This window comes from Gossypium hirsutum, chromosome A04 (genome assembly GCF_007990345.1).
Source record: "Gossypium hirsutum isolate 1008001.06 chromosome A04, Gossypium_hirsutum_v2.1, whole genome shotgun sequence".
Lineage (NCBI taxonomy): Eukaryota > Viridiplantae > Streptophyta > Magnoliopsida > Malvales > Malvaceae > Gossypium > Gossypium hirsutum.
In genome coordinates this window covers 8,596,028-8,618,211 of record NC_053427.1, presented here as the reverse complement: position 1 = coordinate 8,618,211, position 22,184 = coordinate 8,596,028, and the positions used below count along the sequence as shown (strand labels likewise).

Genomic DNA, 22,184 nt, shown 5'->3' with positions numbered 1-22,184 from the left:
CAGAAGTTACAAGTTTTACCTCTGTTTGAAGACTTCGATCTACCCTTAGATTTACCATGAGGATTCCGTTCCTGTGTCCTACTACGATCATTATTAGCATTCCGATCTTGTCTCCCACGAACAATGAGACCTCTCCCTGAGAGTCGGGTTTAACCATAAGATGCTTCATCTTATCATACGAGGTCAAAGAATCATAAACCTCATCAACTGTGAGAGACTCACGGCTATATAAAATCGTGTTTTTAAAGGTTGAATAAGACGGGGGCAACGAACAAAGTAGAATCAACCCTAGATCTTCGTTATCATACTGAACCTCCATGGCCTCCAAGTTTGAGAGAATTTCTTTAAACACTGTTAAGTGTTCGTGTACAGACGCACCTTCCTCCAAACGATGGGCATAAAGACGCTGCTTCATATGCAACTTGCTTGTTAGAGTTTTCGACATACATATTTGTTCTAGCCTCTTCCATAATGTAGCGGCAGTCTTCTCTTTCATCACATCCTACAAAATTTCGTTAGACAAATGCAGATGTAATTGTGTTAACGCGTTTCGATCCTTATGCTTCTTCTCTTCATCTGTTAATGTCGAAGGCATTTTATCTATCCCTAGCAAGGCATCCTCCAAATCCATCTGCGCAAGAACTGTTTGCATCTTAATCTGCCATAATACAAATCTGGTGTTACGATCTAACAGCGGAATTTCATACTTCAAAGACGCCATTACCGTGATCGAGTTGAATAACCTGGAAGCTCTGATACCAATTTGTGAAAAATAAAATAAAATAAAAAATAAAATAAAGAACACACAAATTTTACGTGGAAACCCTTTCGGGAAAAAAACCACGGGCAGAGGAGAAGAAAATTCACTATGTCAAAAATTTGAATCAATACAAGAGGAATAGACTATGTCTATTTATAGGCTTGTAAAGCCATATTCTAGTAAGATTGAAATACCTTATCCTAATCAATATAAAATAGATGGAGTTTAATAAGGTTTAAAAACCTTATTCTAAAATAAAATAAAAGAAGTCTAGTTCTATATAGATTTTACTTTTATTTTATTTTCCATCGTATTTTATTTAAATAAGAATTTGGGTCACTTAATTCTAACAATATGACTATCACTTTTGCTCTACTTTTAATAAAGTTCATATTTATTTCCAGATAAATATATATTATTCATGTGCCGAAGGGTAAGGCAAATAATTGTAAAATCTGTCTAAAATCTTATTTTATTTTTAATAAATTTTTCTAATAGTTGAAACAATATAAAATGTCAATTGTGGACAACCCATCATTTTTAACTTGTGCAAAGATAATGATGTGAGCACGATGTCATTTCCATCAGTTCCTTTCAATTGAGGCAAATTAATCAACTAAAATTCATTTAATAGTGGAAGACCTTGAGCCATTGAGATTAACCCTTCTCATCCTTGGATTATATCTTGCAATTGGGAACAACTACTTCGTTCAATAGTGGAAGACTTTGAGTCATTGAGATTAACACTTCTCATCCTTGTATGTTTCTTGCATTTGGGAACACTCTAGATCTTTAGAGTTTACAATTACTAAGACTATTAGCAACAAACATTGGGAAGAGATATTTTAAATTATTGCATTTTGTAACTTGTACTGCCCTTAGGCATTGGAAGCTTATGTTTGATACTTGTGGGTTTTGGATTATTTATTCCAATCCAAAGCACCTCTTTATCTTTAACCTTTGTAAATTGGATGCATTTAATTTTTTAAAGCTGCCTTGAGCAACAGTAATTAGAAAGAGAGATTTCAAGTTTTCACATTTCAAGATATAAATTAGAGTCAAATGTGGGAAGTAAATAAGTCAGAGATAATGCTGTGGTGATGTTTGATCCTCTTGGTCTATTTCCTCATAATTGTATATGTATGCAAATTGCTCAGTTGCATTGCTCAGTTGCGCATTTTTCATTATTCAAAGCACCAATTCCTATAAACATATATATTAATTTCAAAATGTCCAAAGATGTCAACAACTTACTTATCATTTTATTAAATAATTTCCTTACAGAAAATTTTTTTAACAGAAAATTGTCTTAAATCAAAATGGTACTTCAAAAATATGTAGAAAAACATAATCATAAATAATACCACATAATCTATACATATATAAATTATTTGACAGGTATAACAACTCAATTGAGAATTTACTTGAACTAATTTTTTATAAATTAATTAATAATATTATCATGTTATTTGTCTTTTTTAATATATATTTAAAAATAAAATTTAAAAACTACCTATGTAAAATGCAACCTTTTTTTTAAATATATTTTTTGAAGAAATAAAAAAATACCTATATAAATGTTGAGACTATAGAGTAGAATATTGGAAACAATAGCTTGATTTTCCATTGATTAAGAAGGAATATATATATACACAAACTAGGCAACACATAAATAGAAACTATCCTAAAATTAGGGGATTACAACTAATTACAATATAGAGAAAATTTTTGAGCCTAAGTGTTTAAATTCCATATTCTGAGAAGAAGCTCACTTGTACTCAATTAATATTTAATTATTTTTTTAGTTAGATAATTTTTCAATTCAATCTCGATTCTAACATTTTCTTTCAGCTTGTGACCACCCCTAACCAAAGCCACGTTATAACCCTATAAAAGACCTTTTGATTGATGTATCATCTCAATTTATAGTGGTGGAGATTTGATTTTCAAGCAAGCCTATGGTAATAACTTTCCATTATTGCCTATTGAGTGCTTAACTTGTTGTCCTTAAACACCTCTAGTGATTTGAGTGAATCCTTAGTGAGGATGTGAAACACTGTGATATTTTGAGTCAAAGGTAATTACTTAGATGAGGGGAGACACCTATGTTTTCATGATAAAATACTCAACTTGGAATGTTTGAAAATTTGATATTCTTTTAGTCAAATTTTCAATGTATGATTACTTATGGATTATTTTGAGATATTATTGATACGAATTATAGGTTGAGAAGAATTTATTTTGATTGTGAGTTGAGGATTTTGCTTGAGGACATGCAAATGCTTAAGTGTAGGGGTATTTGATAAATCGTAGTTTATATATATTTTTATCCCATGCTTAACACATTTTATGGATGATTTCTCCTTTGATTTGGTGAATTCGATGCTCCTAATCCTTTAATTTCATGTTTTATACTTAAGTAAGCGTAGGAGAGTAAATGGACCAAGAAACAGGCCAAAAATGGAGAAAACGGGCCAACGTGGGAAATCAGCATGGCCTAGAGTTCCTTACACGAGTAGATCACATGCTCGTGTAGGTTCAACAGGCTCTAACACGGCTTGGATCTCTTCACACGGGTCGACTACACGGCCGTGTCAATTTGGAAGAATCGAAGCACGACTTACACGGGTAGACCACACGTCCGTGCCTATTTAACAGCCTTGACCACGACTTGAAGTAATCGCACACGGGCGTGTCACACAGGCGTGTCCCTGTTGAGCCCAAGTTTAGTCTTATTTGGAAAAGGAAACTTTTGAGGGCATTTAGGCATTCTAAAACCTATTTAAACACCCTAAAGGAGGAGGAAAGGACACAAATAAAGTAGGAAGCAAGGAATTACTCAAGGAAAGTCGATTGATCCATCTCAGAAGCCGGATTCATCATCAAGACTGAAAATCTCCCTTCAAGTTCCTTCAGGAGTTTTGGGTTTTCTTTATGTTTTGTTATCTTTTGAGATGTTTTCTTTCATAAATATGAACTAAACCCCTAAATACCTAAGGGGAATGAAACCTAAGATGGATCTTGTTATTATTATTTGAATTGTATGATAAATATTTGACTTGTTCTTAATTGTGTGTGCTTAATTCTTATTTTAATATTACAAGATATTGATTCAAGTTAATGCGCTTATTCAGAGGAGCAAAAGTCTTTGTCTAAAAGTAAATTTGTTATAATTAAGCGGATTTGATTGCACGCCTAGAGATAGGGTGAAAAGATTTTTCCGGATTAGGGTGAAGCCTAATAAGGGAATCCATAGACCGAGTTAATATAATTCTAGGACGTTAATTAGAAAGAGATTTCAATTATTCAACCTAGGGTTAGACGTTGTTAGTCTCGAGAGAGATAATAATATAACTTAGGGATTTCTACGAATCAAGTCAAATGAATAAATTGTCTGATTCAGAGTGAAATAACAAGTGAAGTCTAGGTGTATTTTTCCTTGGGTATTTTCTTAATCAATCAAATTTTCTAAAAGTATTTTCCCAAATTTTCTTTCTGTGCATTCTTAGTTTAGTTAATTAGTTAGATAACCAAATCCCTTAATTAGTATTTTCCCAGCTATCACACGGTCGTGTCATGCACGCACAACCTAGCCTCGTCAAACACACGCCAGTGTTAGGGCACACGGCCTACCACAAGGCCTACTACACAGCCATGTGGCATCGACCGTAAGGTTTTCGGCTTTCGTCGAAACCTCATTTTTTGTGCAGTCGAGTATACACCTGGTTTCAATTGAAGCTAAAATAAACCCTGAGCACTCTAGGACCTATAATTGAGTAACAACCCACCGTATTAATCACTTAAATCAAAACTAAAATCGAAACCAAGTCTTGCATGCTCCAATAGACAATGAAATTCCTTACCTTAAAACGAGCACGATGTTTTCGCGTAACTACAAAACCAATGAGAAGTCCCCAGCCTTTAGTACTCCAAAGCTCAAGATACACATCATTAACATCATCGGATGCCCAACCATTACACAAAGCTTTCGAAGCACTTACCAAACACCACGTGAAACCAAAACGTTGCACAAGCGAAGTTGGACTGAGAAAGAAATCGAAAGGAAAAAGAAGGGAAAAGGGAAAGCAAAATTTTGTTAGAGAGGGAAGAAACTAACGTCAGAAATTCTATGGAGAGAGAAAACGGTCTTAAAAAAATAAAAATAAAAATAAAATAAGAAAAATCAACGATAATATTCCAAATCCCTCATATCACTCCCACTAACCCCTTTCACTTCCAACTACTTAGAAACCCAGTTTTGCACAACTCTAGCCAAAATTTAGAGCAAAAACATCGTCCATGCTCGCGCAGGTACTTGAACGCACGACCTTCTACACTCCAACACTCAACTTAACTACTAGACCAGCAGTCCCATTTTGATATAGATTTATAAACAATTAATTAAAAGCCTATTAACCAAAGATTGGTCTTTAATCATAAAAATACCAAAATTTGCCCAAGTCATGGCTTGAACCTGAGACCTCACACACACACCTAGAACACTTAACCACTGACGCAGATACACAATTGTGTCACACATTCGCAAAAACAAAAATTTAAATTTTGGGGCGTTACATTAGGAGACTTAGTTTACAATTTTTACTTAGGCATAAATGACATTTAAATTATTTAGGCTATTAAAATATGAATTTTTATTTTATTATGTATGAACCATGATTTTTTTTTAAATTACATTAATATAACTTTTTCACTGTTAAAGTTGAAAATAAGTTTTGGAAAGATAATAAATTAACTAAGATGGACATTGTTACATGGAAGATCTTAAAAATAGATCAGTTTTTACTAACTCATATGTATTTTCGAAAATAGGCTAAGTTTTTTTCTAAAATAAACAAATGTTTTAAAACCGGCCATTTTTGAACTTTGATAACTCTACTAGGCCATCTTGATAGCTGATATAATCTCTTAGATTCGGGTCTAGCGTCTAGGCTGAGTTGGGGAAGTTACATGGCGCAATTCTAATTCACAAACTCGGAGTCTTGATGAAGGTCTTAGATCCAATACTTTTTACACCCGTTCTAGTTCTGACACTAGCTTCCTTTTCCACACAAAAATGTTACCATAGACTCGTTTATTCCATACCTGAACCACCTCTTAAGTACCCCTAACCCATATCCGTCGCTGGAACAGGGTTACAGAGCATTACCAAAATTTACAGATCAAATAACAGACATTTCATATCAACTAGCATTCATTTCAGAAACAAATAAAAATCAATCATATTGTCCCTTATGTGAGCCCTCGAGGCCCAAAATACACATTAGAAACATGTCAGGACTAAATCGGGTACTCAAAAATTTTTTTGGAAAACATTAAAAATTTTCAAAGGTACAGGGGACACACGCCCGTGCGGCCAGGCTGTGTGTCTCACACAGTCAGGAGACACGTTTATGTCTCAGGTCATGTGGACATTCGAAATAGGGACACACGGTTGTGTTCCAGCCCGTGTCCAAACTTATGAGCTCTCTGACTTGGGTCACACGGCCAAGCCACACGTCCGTGTGTTAGGCCGTGTGAGCACACTGACTTGCATTAATAAAGTGCATGGGTCACACGGCCAAGCTACACGCTCGTGTGCTAGGCCATGTGAGTATTCTTTTTTACACTAATTTAAAGATACAGGGGACACACGACCGTGTCACCTAGCTGTGTGTCACACACGGTTGAGACATATGCCCGTGTGGACGAAATAGGCCATTTTTCTAGCCACATTTCTCACCCCATTTATCATCAAACTAACACAACACTTTAGCACAATATCAAGCCATAACAAGGCATTCAAATCAAGCCAAAAACAAGTTTTATACTAACATATCACCACATATATCCAAGTATTCAAACTTACCAAATTGACCAATTTCACATATATGCATATTTTTACCAAATCTACCATCTCAAACCAATCTTCAATATGCCTATAAATTTTTCATCATTCAACCATACCAAACACATATCAATCATGATAATGCCATATATATACATATCAGAATATATCAAACACACGCCACTCTAATGGCTAGTCTCAACAAGATAATTTTATGCCAACGTTGGCCAAATTAACCTATACATGCCATTATAACCAAAATTAGTTTACTATATGTATCAAAAAGGCCGATGGATAGTGTAATGTAGCTCCGACCAATTTCCAACCGTTACAAGCTTCCAAGTTACTATAAAACAGGGGAAATAAAACAGAGTAATCATTTAAGCTTAGTAATTTAGTATAACATGAAATTTAACTTACCATTTATTCACAATTAAGGTAAACATTCAAAACATATCCAAACCAATTTGGCCAAAAGCCTATACAAATATCCTCAACATGTTAGCCATGTGATTCTCATGTAATATTCCATAAACATGGGTGAACATAATCACCAAGCAAGTTCCACATACATGTATCATCCCATTTCATGTTTCAATATATCATGTAAGATTATTTCCATGTATTTCACATAAATTCCAATAACAGTTCATGTCATTCTCATATAATCACGTAACAGAACTGTGCCCATTGAACCATTTAAAATATCGTTATATATACGGGAAGTACACACAAAGTATACAAAACTATAATCCGTCAATTCATATTTAGGGATGCTCATACGAGCATGTAATTGGGAAGCTCTTCCGAGCCATGTAACGGGAAGCTCATGTGAGCTGTATAATCAGAAGCTCTTGCGTGCCAATTATCGGGAAACTCATACGAATCATAAACGGGAAGCTCAAGAAAGCCATTAATAGAAAAGCTCATGAGAGCCAAATATCGGGAAGCTCGTAAGAGCTATATAATGGGATGCTCATAAGAGCTAAATAACCAAACGCTCTTGCAAGCTGTGGTGTGTCCGCAACACATGCAGGACTACAACCAATTCGAGAACCCTTAATGACATGTCATTTGAATCCATCGAATTCCCAAGGTTCAAACGAGACTTAATACTTGTCAGATATGTGATCAATACTTATACATGACAATTATACATTTCACATACATATAATTCAATTTAAACATATAAATATACAATTTAGTTACACTAACTTACCTCGACAATTATACGTAGATTTGTAAGCTACTAGTCTAATACTTTTTCTTTTCCTCGATCCAATTCCGTACTAGGTTTATCCGGATCTATATGAATGAATTTAACTCAATTTAATATAATTCACATTCAATTCAATCCAATACACATCTTTGGCAAAATTACTATTTTTCCTCTATACTTTTAATTAATTACGATTTTGTCCCTAGGCTCGGAAAATGAAATTCATACAATTTAATCCTTATTTCAAGCTTAACTGATTTTCATACATGTCCATAGCAGCCTATGTATTTCACAAAATTTAGAATTTTTCCATAAATTTTTCATCTTTTTAATTTAGTCCCTAAATCATAATTTCATCAAAATTCTCTTTACAAAAGTTGTTTATCTATCAACAACCTTTCATTTTCTACCATAAAACTTCATAATTCAACTATACTCATTCATGGAAAAACCCTAACACTTTAATAGTTTTGCAAATTAATCCTCGAGATAGCTAGATTAAGCTATTACAATATCAGAAACATAAAAATAATTAAAAACGGGACAAGAATACATACCTAATTAAGCAAAATAAGCTTGCTTGAACTTAAGTTCCCATGGCTAGGGTTTCCATATTTTTATTTTAGGAAAGATTATAAAAATGATAATAATTTAATTGTTTAATTCATTTATCATCATTTTATCATTTACTTTCCAAAATTAACCTTATTAGTTTACTAAATTCCAATGATGAATAATCATTCTTATATACTAACTACACTAAAGGGTTTATTTGTCATATACGGACCTCAAATTTTGAATTGCATAGCTATTTGATACCTTTAGCTACTAGAATTCAACTTTTACACTTTAAGCAATTTGGTCCTTTTTATCATATTAGACATGTAATCAGTAAAATTTCTTAACGAAATTTTTATACGATATTTCTATCATACTGTAGACCATAAAATAATATTAAAATAAATTTTCTTCCGGCCTCGGATTTGTGATTCTGAAACCACTGTTCTAGTTTCACTGAAAATAGATTATTACATCTTGGAATCGGTTTAAGTTCAATCCCACCTCCTACTCATTTTTCCAACAATCTCTGACAAGAGACTTAAATTCAGCATGTAACATCCAACTTGCTATACATCTTAATGGCCTATCACCTCTGTTTTGCATAGGACAAAGTGAAAGCAGAATCGAATGATGATCTGACTTTAGACGGTGAAGCTTATGCATTGAACAAATAGGTGCAAATAAATCCCAAGCCAAATTACAAATAGCCCTATCTAGACGTTGTGATAAATTTCCTCTACTCCAAGTAAACTGTGGATCACTAAACCCCAACTCGCACAGCCCACTCTAAAAAACGACCAACTGAAACCATGTGTAACCCGCTCACGAAGATGGACTACCCTTAATCCTTTCTGAACCATCCAAGATCGCATTAAAGTCGCCAGCTAAAACCTAAGGTTCGACAACTGACTTTGCCAAGTTCTCCAAAAAAAAAAAAAAAAAACCTCCACAACTTACATCTCAACATTGGATGCGGGCTAGCGTATATTGCAGAACAAATAAAACTAGCACCGCCTTGCCTGCTCCTAACCTTTATGTGAACCATCTACGAATGTAAACTCAAAATATCCACCACCATAATATCATCGCTCCAGAGAACCAAAACCCTACAAGCAAAACCATTAGCTTTGACCCTAAACGAGTTAAGGAGACCTAATTTTGCAATGATTCTATCAACTCTACTGCCAGCCACTGATCCTTGTTTCAAACAAACAAACAAGTGTTGGGCAACAACCTAATATTAGTTGCCTCTGTTCAAGTAATTGATATTCAACAAGTGAATATTCAAAATATATATATATAACTAACATGTAAGGAGGTTTTTTAGATTTAAATAATTTATTTAAAGTGATTGATCTACAAGTTAACTCACGCATTAACTTATATTTATATTTTAACTGAGAAAATTTTAATTTTTATAATTAATAAAATTTAATTTACAATTAATTTTTACATTAACTAACTAAAATTTTATAAAAAAAATTAGAAACCCCATCGAAAGCAGAGGTTAAAACTAGTTATATTTCCTTTTAAAAAATCTAGTTATTTTTTCAAAACTAATGTTTTATTATTTTATATATTTAATATAAAATTATATAAATATTTTATTTTATTTTTTTATTCTCTACATCCGTTTTATGTTCATATTTGAGTTTATTAAACTAATATTAAAATTATGCATTTCAATATTTTTTATTTTGTTATTTTATTATATTTTAATATAAATATTTTATAAATACTAATATTTGATATTTTATTTTAGACTATATAAAAAAAGATGTTAAGGATAAGATGACAAATTAATAAATAACACTTATGTTTTAACTTACAGAAAACACATGGTAAGAAGGTTAATATATTGTATCGAACACCTATTTGGCACAAGTGCGAACTGTATTGCCCCCAATCTCGTACCCTTAATATTGTATTGAAAAACACATGGTAAGAAGAGTAATATCTATATCACAATTTTCAACAACTAAACAATTTGATGTAGTAGCATCTATCTTTTATCCATCATTTGAGAGTTGAGTGTTATTTAACATAACACTCTTCTTTTACATCAAGCCTACCAAACGTGACCAGACTATCAATTTGACCCTGATTCTATATAAAACGAATAAAAGAATTGAATTTTTTTTTGTAATTAGAAAATTAAATAAAAATAGAAAAAATTTTAAAAAATAGATAAGTGAGAGAAAATTAAGGAAAATTATTTATCATAATGAGAAAAGAATGAGAAAAAAGATTGGATTTGTTTATTCAGTTTGGATTTTGAAAAATGTTGAAATATTTGAAGTTGTTGCAATGCGTTATGGGAATTGCCCACAACCCCAACCACTATGACAAAACAACTTGCCATATTTGGAAGATTGGCAATTTATTGATCCGTATCTTTGGGCTGAACTGATATTGTGGGACGAATCAAGCTCATCAATAAAGATCATATCACTTGGAGAAACTTATTTAGAAGATTGGATCGGGTTGGGTCGCTTAAATAAAATCCTATGGATAGAGGAAGTTGGATCCAATCGAAAAAGTGAAGAATTAGCTGCCAATCATCTATGTTTATTGCTGTTGTTAATATTATATTGTATTTGGCTATTTTAGTTGTTGTTTAGTAGGAATTGTGATAGAGCTTCATTATGTTAGCAAGTTTCGAAATATCTATGTAATTAAGATACTTGTATAGGTTGATACACAAATAATTAAGAGCATTTATATGTTCAAGTCAGGAACATTATTTTGCAATAGAACATTTGTGATTGTAAACTTTTGTATTGTGGTTTTGCAAACTAAATTCTTCGAGAGAGAATTTAGTGGTGAGTGATCTAGTGTTCGAAGGTACAAGAGTTGAGAAATCATCATTGGGGTGTGATACATTTAGGTTCACTAGTTGTAATTGTTTAAATATAGTGATTCTTCTCGCTGAGCAAGGCTTAAAAATGTAGGAAAATCGAACTGCATAAACAAACTTTGTTGTTTCCTATTTTGTTTTTGCTTATCACAATGCTTGTAGAAATACACACTCTTGTAGTCACTTCTTCTCATACATTGCTTGTTACTTAGCAATTGTTTTAGAACAACAAAATATTATTTAAATGAATTAAATTTTATTAATCGAGTTTGAAAAAGAATATTTTTTGGTATATTTTGTATTTTTTACTAAAAGAATGGCATCAAAGTCAATTTCACAAGTCTTAGTGAGATTAATTTGAATGAAGTTTTTCAACAGCATGGAGCTCGACTTGAAGGTATTGCTAATTTGGTCCTATTTTATTTTAAATTTGTTATTGGATTCTGTCGAGTGATCTCTTTCTTTTTTATGTTTCAATATTGAACAATCTTGAGCTTTGCTACAATATAATATTAAGTTTTCTTGTATGAACATTAATTTTTAATCAAATTTAAGCTTTGTGTAAAATGAATATTATATTAAGAGATTGGAATTGATGTATTTTTTTATCCATTTTCATGATTGGAAACCATAATTTTTATATAGAATTAGGGTTAAATTGAAAGAAAGTATAAAAGCTAAGGATTAAAATTGTCATTATACAAACTAAAAAAGTGTGATTGTTAGCTATTTAATAGTTGGGTGAAAAATCTAATTTCAAAAACGTTGTGGCCAAATTGTAACTCTTTTCATTAAATGACACATAATTGAGGGATTAATTATGTAATTTACCCTTATCTTTTTTAAACATATGGATTAATTCACATTTATTTGGGCTAATGTGTTATGAATTCACTTTATCCAACACATATCACGTGTATTTATGTTGTTTTGTAAGGACTTGTAAAGAAACAAAATTTTTATATTTACGTTCTGTAATGTTTTTGATATTAACATTATTGATGTTTTTAAATTTACATAATAACAAATACATGGCATTCAATTTAAACATTCACAATGCTTAATTTTCAAATAGAAAAATTACTATCATATTCTATATCACTAGCAATTGGCCATGCAGTTTCTTGAGCTGTAGCAGATTCTTCCACTATAATTTCATCAACTGATTGGCTTGCCTGCAAAGCAAATTAAACCTTCACTTATTTCTCTTTGCTTTTGATGGTTGATGATGAAGAAAGCAAAGCCAGTTCTCCAAAATTGGACAAAGGATGACATATTAAGAACAACAATTGTGAATTGAAATTAATAATGCAACAATGATATCTAGAAAGAAATACTGACAGCCAACAGAAACCATATACAGTTGATGCAGTTTCATTTAGCCAAAATAAAAATATTGCATTAATGCATAGAAATTAAAGCTTAGTAAATAAAGTGTTTGGAAGAATACATAGAGAAAATAATTCAATGGATGAACTTTTGTTTTAAAGCTTATTATTTTGGAAGAGTAGTGTACCTGTGTTTTGGCATGCACTGATCTCTTTGAATCAACACTAAATCTTGTGTTTATGTTGGGACAGCCTCTTACAGTTAAAATCTCCAAAGATGGGAAAACAAAATGATAACCAACAGGGCTGAAGCTCACGAGGTTTGGTAGGTTATCAAGCACTAAGTCGGTTAATTCAGGTAGGTGTATCACTTTCTCTTCGTCCTTACTCACATTTGACTCATCTCCTTCAAACACCTGCTCTAATTTGGTGACCCTTTCAAGGTATAATCCACCTAGGTTTGGAAGGCCGCCATGAGCAAGAGTTAATGGGAACAAATATTTCAAGTTTTCACAGTTAAAGATTCTAATCCAACTCAATTTAGGGAAGCAAATAGGTTGGAGATGATGTTGTGATGGAGTTTGATCCTTCTCAATTATTTGCTCCAATTCCTCACAGTCAGATATATCCAAATTCCACAATTGTGGCAAATTTCGAGCGATGGTAGGTGAGAAGATGTATCTTAACCTTCTGCAGTCTTGGACTGTCAATTTACTTAGATTTTTGAAGTGTTCAACTTGGATGAAAGCACTCCATATCACTCGCAATTCAGTTAGTTTGGACAAGCTTAGGACCTTCAGACTTGAAAGATTATACCCAGAATATTCAAATAACTCTTCAAAATTGGAAATTGTGAAATATTCCGTACATGTTGATGTTCCTCCTCTCCCATCAGGGACTGTCACGTTGCTTATTTGCTTCTTTTTTGTCATCTCCGAGAACTCCAAATCCTATAAACATATCATCAATCATCAATTTCAAACTGTTCAAAGCCATTCACTTCACACCTATCATTATTTTAACAATTTATTTTATTAAAATTAAGGTTTAATTTATTTTACTTAATAGAATCTTTAAGTTTGAACACTAATATTCAAAACTAGATTCTCTCCTTTAAGAATAAGCACAAGATTTCTTTTTCAATCTTTTATAATCAAATAATTCAAATTTTTAAAAAGTTTACTGTTCAACTCAAATAATCATAAATTACAAAAAAAATGAAAAATCTCCAAAAATATGGTGCAAAAACACAACATAAATAATATTACGTAGCACTAGATAGTGTTTGCAATATATATATATATAAAAGAGACTAAAATGTCTTAAACAATTTATTCTTTTTAAACTATATATATTTTTATCATATAGATTAGTTTTTATGCTACTAATTGGTATTGTAATTAACTAAAGTATTTAAAGGTTTATTTAGATTAGTTTTTAGAACAAAGTTCTAAAATGAAAACTATTTTTAAAAGAGTTATACATGCATTTATTTATTTTATACAAAAAATAAAATCAAAAGGTTACAATTTTAATAAATAATATATATAAGAAGATCTTACTTGTATATTTGTTGAAACGATAAAAGGTGTCAATTGAGGACAATCTTTCACTTTTAAATTGTGCAAAGATGGTGATGTCAGCACGATGTCGTTTCTATCCTTTCTTTTCAATTGAGGCTAGTCAATCAATGAAACCTGAAATGAAAAGCATAATCAAATTTCCCAATCTTTGACCATAGGACAATAAGGAAAACAGATGTCAAGTTATTGCAATGAGATACACATACATCCCTTAGACTTTGGAGTAGACATTTGTATGCCACTGGTCGGTCTTGGATTATATCTTCCAATTGCGAGCAACTCTTTATCTTCAAACTATGCAATTGCCCAAGGCTATTAGCAACTGACATTGGGAAGATATATTTCAAATTATCGCATCCCTCTATTTCAACAATCTTCAGATTTTGGAGGCTTAAATGACGACTGTGCCCTTCTTGTTCTATGCTCCTCAATTCAACAATCGGGAATAAAACTTGCATATTATAACAACTTTCAACTTTAACCTCTTCAAGCTTTTGTAAAAAACCTTGCAGCTGGGGAACATTGCACATCTCTTCCAAATCAAACATATCACTTAAGGATAACTTTCTCAAATTAGAGAATGCAATGATTGGCACCTGTTGCTTTGATGCATCAATTAGGCATTGCTTAGAGTGGTAACAACCAAGATCTAGAGAAGTCAACTTACTAAATCCCAAGTCCAAGCTCGGAATAAGTTTTGGGTGACCCTCCACATTATCCAATTCAAGAGATTCTACATCTTCAAATAGTTGCTTGCATGCATCTTCAGACTTATCGATTCTCAAAGATCTTGAGATTGAACAAGTTTCAAGGTCCCTCTTTTCGTACCAACTTTCTCTTCTTGTGCTAATGCATGGACAATTGTGCACTTTTAACTTCTGCAAAGATGATTGTGTGAACATAATGTCGTTCACATCCCTTCCTTTCAATTGAGGCAAATCAATCAACGAAACCTGAAATGAAAAGTATAATCAAATTTCCCAATCTTTGACCATAGAACAATAAGGAAAAGAGATGTCAAGTTGCAATGAGACACACATACATCCCTTAGACTTTGGAGTAGACATTTGTATGCCAATGGTCTGTCTTGGATTATATCTTCCAATTGTGAGCAACTCTTTATCTTCAAAGTATGCAATTGCCCAAGGCTATTAGCAACTGACATTGGGAAGATATATTTCAAATTAACGCATCCCTCTATTTCAACAATCTTCAGACTTTGGAGGCTTAAATGATGACTGGGCCCTTCTTGTTCTATGCCCCTAAATTCAACAATCGGGAATAAAACTTGCATATTATAACAACCTTCAACTTTAACCTCTTCAAGCTTTTGTAAAAAACCTTGCGGCTGGGGAACATTGCACATCTCTTCCAAATCAAACATCCTACTTAATGATAACTTTCTCAAATTAGAGAATGCAGTGATTGGCACCTGTTGCTTTGATGCATCTATTAGGCATTGCATAGAGTTACACCATCGAAGATCTAGAGAAGTCAACTTACTAAATCCCAAGTCCAAGCTCGGAATAAGGTTTGGGTGACCCTTCACATCACCCAATTCAAGAGATTCTACATCTTCAAATAGTTGCTTGCATGCATCTACAGACTTACCGATTCTCAAAGATCTTGAGATTGGACAAATTTCAAGGTGCCTCTTTTCATACCAACTTTCTCTTCTTATGCCAATGCAAAAATCAAAGCTCCAAAATCTACGAAACACAAAGCCATCTGGAAGATGTTTAGAAGAAATATCCAATGATATTACAATCCACTCTGGCAATGAATTCAACTCTGATAGGCTGGAATAGCTTTCCTTTTTAGTTGAATTCTCAGTCGCCCATTTTAATGAACTACAACCATGCAAGTATAGTTCTTCTAAATTGGACAATCTTTGTATTAAATTAGGAGCGATTCGTCGTAGATTATAGCAATACGATAAATCCAACCGTCTTAGATTTTCCAAATCACCAGCTTCAGTCGGTAATTCAGTGACATCAGATCGACTTAAAGAGAGAATATGAAGTGACTTCAGTTTCCCAAGCATCGAGATGTCCGAGAGTTCACAATCAATCAAACACAAAGTTCGAAGGTTCATATTAAACTTAAATGCAGCCAGAGATATCAATCGATAATTCAAAGCACAAACTTGTAATGCCTTCATACCCTCAAAGAATTCGCTTGAAGTTTCCGTCAAACGATTGCCACCATGTAAAAGAAGTTTGAGGTATGGAAAACCCACTTCTTTAGGAAGTTCATCCGTTTGATCAGTTTCGAAGGAGATTGCTGTGTAATACTTGAAACTTTCATCCATCGGGAGTGTTTCAACAGTCCCAAAAGAAATCTCCTTTCTTGAAGATGCTATCCACAAAGCAAATTGGCGAACCACATCATGAATTTTGACATGCCTTTCTCCGCAATCTAGCAACAAACCGGAGTTCTTGAGGGCCTCAATTGATGCAAGCACTTCACTTCTAACATCTTTAATTGAGTCCATGCCTTTATACAACTCCAGTCCCCATGCATATCCTACCAAGTTCTCCACATAAATCTCATCATCTTCAGGAAATAAAGAGCACAACAAGAAACATGTCTTGGTCTCCATATTCTTCAAGTAGTCGAAGCTCGCCTCAAGACATACATAGGCATTTTCTTCAACATCCTCAATTTCAGTCAATCTACGATCTTTGAGTCTCCGGTATGCAGCTTGCCACTCATGATGGGTTTTACCTTTCAAGGCACTTGCCAGCGGAACTATAGCTATAGGCAAACCCCCACACTTTTTGACAATTTTCTTTGCTGGGGTTCTAATAGAATCATCAGAAAAGTCATCTAGACCTGCTTTCTTTTCAAACAGAGTCCAAGCTTCATCATCATCCAAACAGCCAAGTTGTACCACGTTTTGACAATCCATAGCTCGACATACTTGTTGACGGCGTGTTGTTAAAAGAACTTTGCAGCCTTTATGATCATCCCCAATTGGAATTCCTATCTTCTTTAAGTTGATAGATTCCCAAATATCATCAAGGATGATAAGAATCCTCGGTTCATTCTTCAGCCTTAACCATAAGTCTTGCTCTGATCTTCTTCCTTGTTCATTCTTCATATCAAAGCGTATGTATTGTGCAATTTCATTTTTAATTGTCTCAAATTTTGGATTTTGAGACACAACCGTAATCACAACTTTGTCAAACAAATTCAGTTTTTGAGCTTGACTTCCAACTTCACGAGCCAGGGTGGTCTTGCCCACCCCTCCCATCCCCCACAACCCAATCATGTTGATATTCTCATCTTTTAAGGCTTCAATGATTTGATTGAAAGCAGCCTTCGAAGATTCCAAAACCACAAATTCCTTAGAACATAGGAAGTCTATAGTGGGAAGGGCAGTAAGATCACGGTAATCGACTGGTCCAAGTTCACCAAATTTGTCCAAAAGCTCCTGGATTTTCTTCATTGCTTTCTTGCTTAATTGATATCTCCAACTCCAATTAGGACACCAATTGAGACACCTCTTATTCAGTTGGATTTCCTCCTCCAGAGTTCCCATATCCGACAGTGTTTCGTCTGCCCTTGATTGTAAGTTATGTACATCATCTTCAATTAGTAGAAGCCGGTTTTTAGCTTCCTCAATCTCATGTTGTAGACGCTTTCGTGCATCTGCAAGTTCACGCTTTTTCTTTAGGAGCTTTTCAACATTGTCTTGAAAGCGACGGACATAATCAAGTTGACGTCCTACCGGCTTCACCACACAGTCCACAACCAGTGTTCCAACTGTGTTAGAAAGAGCAGCCTCACAAAATCCGCAACCCATGCTTGACAAGCTCAAATTGAAGAAGGATTCGAAGTCTGAGAATCAATGGGCTATTCTTCCAGCTTAGTCCAGCTGAAAACATAACACAAAATGCGAATATTATTAGAAACTTAATAAAAAAAATCATGACTTGAAAACTAGATGTAAAATAATTATATATAAAGTGTTTGATTAAGTTAGTGTCACAAGTCAATTAAACACTAACTCGATCGTAAAATAATTAAAATACTTTTACTTTAAAAAATAATTAATATTATTTTAATATTAATATAAGGGTATTTTTATCTTTTCATACTTTTATTTAATATTTAAGAATCAATCACAAAACCAGTTGACATATTTATAAATATATTTTTAATATAAAATATTTCCGTTTGTGATAAAATCTAGCAGATATAGAACATATAGAATTGGTTTCTCTATTTTATTTAATGAAATGAACTTTATAGCTTTTATTTCATTTTCTTTGTTTTATTTTTGTCAATTCATTTAAATTTATAAAATTAAGAGTGGGTAAAACTCGATTCGATTTGAAAAAAGTAAATTTTAAATTAATTGAATCGATTTAAATTTTACAATTCGAATAATAGATTGGCGTAAATACACCTTTAATCCCTATCAATTTTGAAAATGAACATATTGGTTTCTTTGAAAAAAATTACAAAAAATAAAAATAAAATAATTTTCAAAATTTTAAAATATTTTAAAATTTCTAATTTTTTAATAATTTTAAAAAATTTTCTAAAATAATAATTTTGTAACCTAAATAAATTAATTAATGATTGAAGTTTTATTTATTTCATTTTAAAAAAATTTCAAATATATATAGTTTTAAATTTAATTGGTTTAACATGTAATTAGTCATACGGTAACAATATTTTAATTTGATATGCTTAATTTTTTTAATTTAACTCTAATAATTTTACTCGATTCGAGGATGATAAAATGAGACTCATCAACTCGATTAATTTAAAAATTTTCGACTCAATTTGATCCAACCTTCATCCCTAAATAAAATCATATACATGTGTGTAATGTGATGTAATTATAAATAAAAAAGGCATATAATTAGTTATAAGAATGATGGAAACATATCCACTTACCACTTCAAAATGAAGTTGTAACTCCAAGAATTTGATCGTCAATCCAAACACTCCTTTACCTCTAATTTGCTTCAAGAAGAACATAAAAAGATGAGATGAGATGAGATCAAAAAAAATATATAACAAATTTAATTTATATATATATAAATACAAATATAAATAGATTTACCTCAAAATCAAACTATACACTTTGTGTTGAGAAGATTCTTACTACTTCAAATCAATCAAAAGGGATTTGAAGGCTGGGTTTTTTTTTTCTTTTTTGAGCAAAAGTAAGTTTTTTTTTTTTGAGCAAAAGTAAGTAAAACTGACTACAAAAAGAAAGGAACTTGAAGAAAGCGAAATAAAAAGAAAAAAGAACAAAGTAGAAATCAAGGTTGAACCACTCGGAAAGAAATGGAAACACAACTGATACGGGGTTGCGCGCGGACCAAGATCGAGTTGTCAAGTCACGAGAAACTCCTACGAAAACCCTAAACAATTAGATCTGAAACGAAACAGAAAATTAAAAGATTAGATTTTTGAATTTTTAGATCTGAAATAAAATCCCCAAATCAGCAAAGAATCAAATTGAGAATAGAAATAAGTGTTAGGGTTCTTGAAACCCTCAAGGAGATTGTGATTCTGCCCAATTGAACACCAATATAGTTTTCCCCAAATTTCGACAATCTAATTTCACCCAAAAAGAGTATGGAAAAACCCTAGAAATTGGGGATTTTTGGGCTGATTCCTTAAGATAGAAAAAGGCTGAAAACACAATAAGAACAGAAAATAGATTAGATAATGATTCAGCACAAGTAGAAATAAAGAAAGAATTGACAGTAAGAAATTAAAAGATAAGTCCTAAGAAGCCTTGAAATCTCGAAAGATCTCACAACTCCCTTCAAACGGCTCTAATCTCCCCTCCAAAGAATATCAATGGCAAGAAGAAGGTTGAAGATGGCTCCCACAATCAAAAAGATTGTTAAAACAACTTCTAAATAAAACTCAAGAGAAAATCCTTGAAGAACTCAAAGAGAATTTTCACTCAAATCAAATCTGAAATTTTCAATGTAATTGTAATGTAATGTAGGGTGGCTGGCCAAGCCATATAAATAGGCCTTTCAAATGTTTTCCTAATTTAATTAGAACACTAAAACTAAAACTAAAAAAAAACTCCTAATTATTTTAATATGGAAATTCGGCCAAGGGTCTTTTATTTGGGACTCTTGGACTGAATATAAAAATTTAAACTAAGTAAAATAAATAAATAAATAAATAAAAATAAAACTTTACAACTTGGGCCACTTTGACAATTTGGCCTGATTTTCAACTAAGTATGGGTGGATTTCTTGATTGGGCTTGGAATCTTCTTATTGGGCCTTGCCCTCAAGAATTTGGGCTTTTGTGACTCGTATCATTCCCCCTTCCTCAAAAAGATTCGTCCTCGAATCTAAAAAATCAAATGAACTCGACTTTCCTCTATCGAACGGGACTAATGGCAATTGAGTCCACTGAGAAGAATAGCCATGAGATAGTAAATAGCAACGGAAATAAGCTTGTAGTCCAATCATAAGCATAATAGAACAGGTATAACGCATGTGAATGGACAGATTCAGATTACCATGCAAACAATCTAATTTACTCACCACTGCCTCGTCAAATATTTGAAACAAAGATGGACATGTTTTAAGGCATTCAGTCGTCTCACATTGTTCCCACAAACCATGAATAAATTGCGAGTAATAAATCAAATGGTAAACATAATCGTCACAAGTAGGTATTTGAAAAGATTCACATGGTTCACAGAGTTGCATAATCATACCATGCATTAACCGACGGTCTATAGATTCACTCACACATGCATTATCAAAAACAAGAATCTTTTTATCAACTATCAAAACAGATAGATCATCAATAAATAAAATAGGACAGTCAAGCACGTTTCGATCTAAGTGTTCATCAACACGATCTTTATCACTATCCGAGGAGTACAAAAGTGTTTCAAAGGTTTCAAGCATCTTACCTCGATAAGCAGAAGAATAAGGGTCGATTTTACCTTTTTCATTTAAAACAAACCTTCGCTCATCGGGGGCATAGTGTAGTCGAATCTTCGTTGTTGAGTTAACGTTTGTCAAATGGAACTCAAACTTCATGTACAACCACATAAACTGTTTAAGGCACGAATATAAATTGAAAACAAATTTGGAAAATTTCGTTACCTTATTCTCCAAAACAGATTTGGACAAATTCAAGGATTTTACACAAGGTAAATCAAGAGAATAACAAATCACGCTTCTTTTCGTAATGACTTTATTAACCACAATCGAAGAGTAACAATTAATCGGATCAAAATGAGGGGATCTTTTAAGAACTAAGTCACCAAAAGTTTTATCAATAATTTTCAAATCTGCGCTGGACTCGGTTTCTAAAATTTCCTTACCTCGCTTACCTTCGGGATCATGTAGTGTGTTTTCATCTTTGCTTAAGTTGATCGTATGAAAGTGTCTTTCATTTGAGAGGTATTGAAGTTGAAAGTTATCTTTCGATCTTTCGGGAACCTGAAAAGTAGCAACACAAGAAAAATTCATATCTTGGTTAGTGGAAACATTCCTCACTACCCTTTCCACGTCTTTTTCTTTTGTTTCTTTTTCTAATTCATTTTCTCTTCTTTCTTCAATTTCTTTTTCACTCTCAATCTCTTTTTTCTCTTTTTCATTCTCTTTTTCTTTTTCCTCACTTGTTTTAACAGAATTTTTCAGTTTGATTTGGTTCTCATGGACTTGTTCTAGAGTGAGCGGCACTAAGGTGAGTTTCTTTCCTTGATGCTTGAAAGAATACCTATTGGTACGACCATCGTGAGTGACTTTTCGATCCAGTTGCCACGGTTCTCCTAGCAACAAATGGCAGGCTTGAATAGGCATTACGTCGCACACAACTTCGTCTTGATACTTACCGATAGAAAAGGCGATGCGCACTTGTTGAGTGACCCTAAATTGGCCTTCGTTGCTAAGCCCTTGTAGTTGATAAGGTTGTGGATGCTTGGTAGTGGTTAAGCAAAGCTTTTCCACCATCGTCGTGCTGGCTATGTTCGAGCAACTTTCACCATCAATAATAACTCTACAAAGCTTACCTTGTACG

At 32.9% G+C, this 22,184-nt stretch overlaps 1 protein-coding gene and 1 long non-coding RNA gene across 2 annotated transcripts; both read right to left on the bottom strand.

Moving 5' to 3' along the window:
- Positions 1-12,185: 12,185 nt before the first annotated feature.
- On the bottom strand, positions 12,186-13,082 carry LOC121227923 (uncharacterized). The gene is made up of 2 exons (XR_005925458.1): positions 12,759-13,082; positions 12,186-12,417 (listed from the first exon to the last, which is right to left on the bottom strand). It is a non-coding gene; the product is annotated as an uncharacterized lncRNA (long non-coding RNA).
- A 1,175-nt stretch (positions 13,083-14,257) lies between these two features.
- Positions 14,258-19,472, bottom strand: LOC107947987 (probable disease resistance protein At4g27220). Its single transcript, XM_041111154.1, has 4 exons — positions 19,234-19,472; positions 19,065-19,133; positions 15,196-18,033; positions 14,258-15,106 (listed from the first exon to the last, which is right to left on the bottom strand). Exons 3-4 carry the CDS (start codon positions 17,959-17,961, stop codon positions 14,258-14,260), a joined length of 3,615 nt encoding a protein of 1,204 aa, XP_040967088.1. The 5' UTR covers positions 17,962-18,033; positions 19,065-19,133; positions 19,234-19,472.
- Positions 19,473-22,184: the final 2,712 nt, after the last annotated feature.

Excerpts from the sequence above, each read along its gene's own strand:
- LOC107947987 (XM_041111154.1), bottom strand. The coding sequence starts at position 17,961 with ATGGGTTGCGGATTTTGTGAGGCTGCTCTTTCTAACACAGTTGGAACA. Across the intron at positions 15,107-15,195 it reads TACTCCAAAGTCTAAGGGAT|GTTTCGTTGATTGATTTGCC; the intron begins GTATGTGTGTCT and ends TTTTCATTTCAG.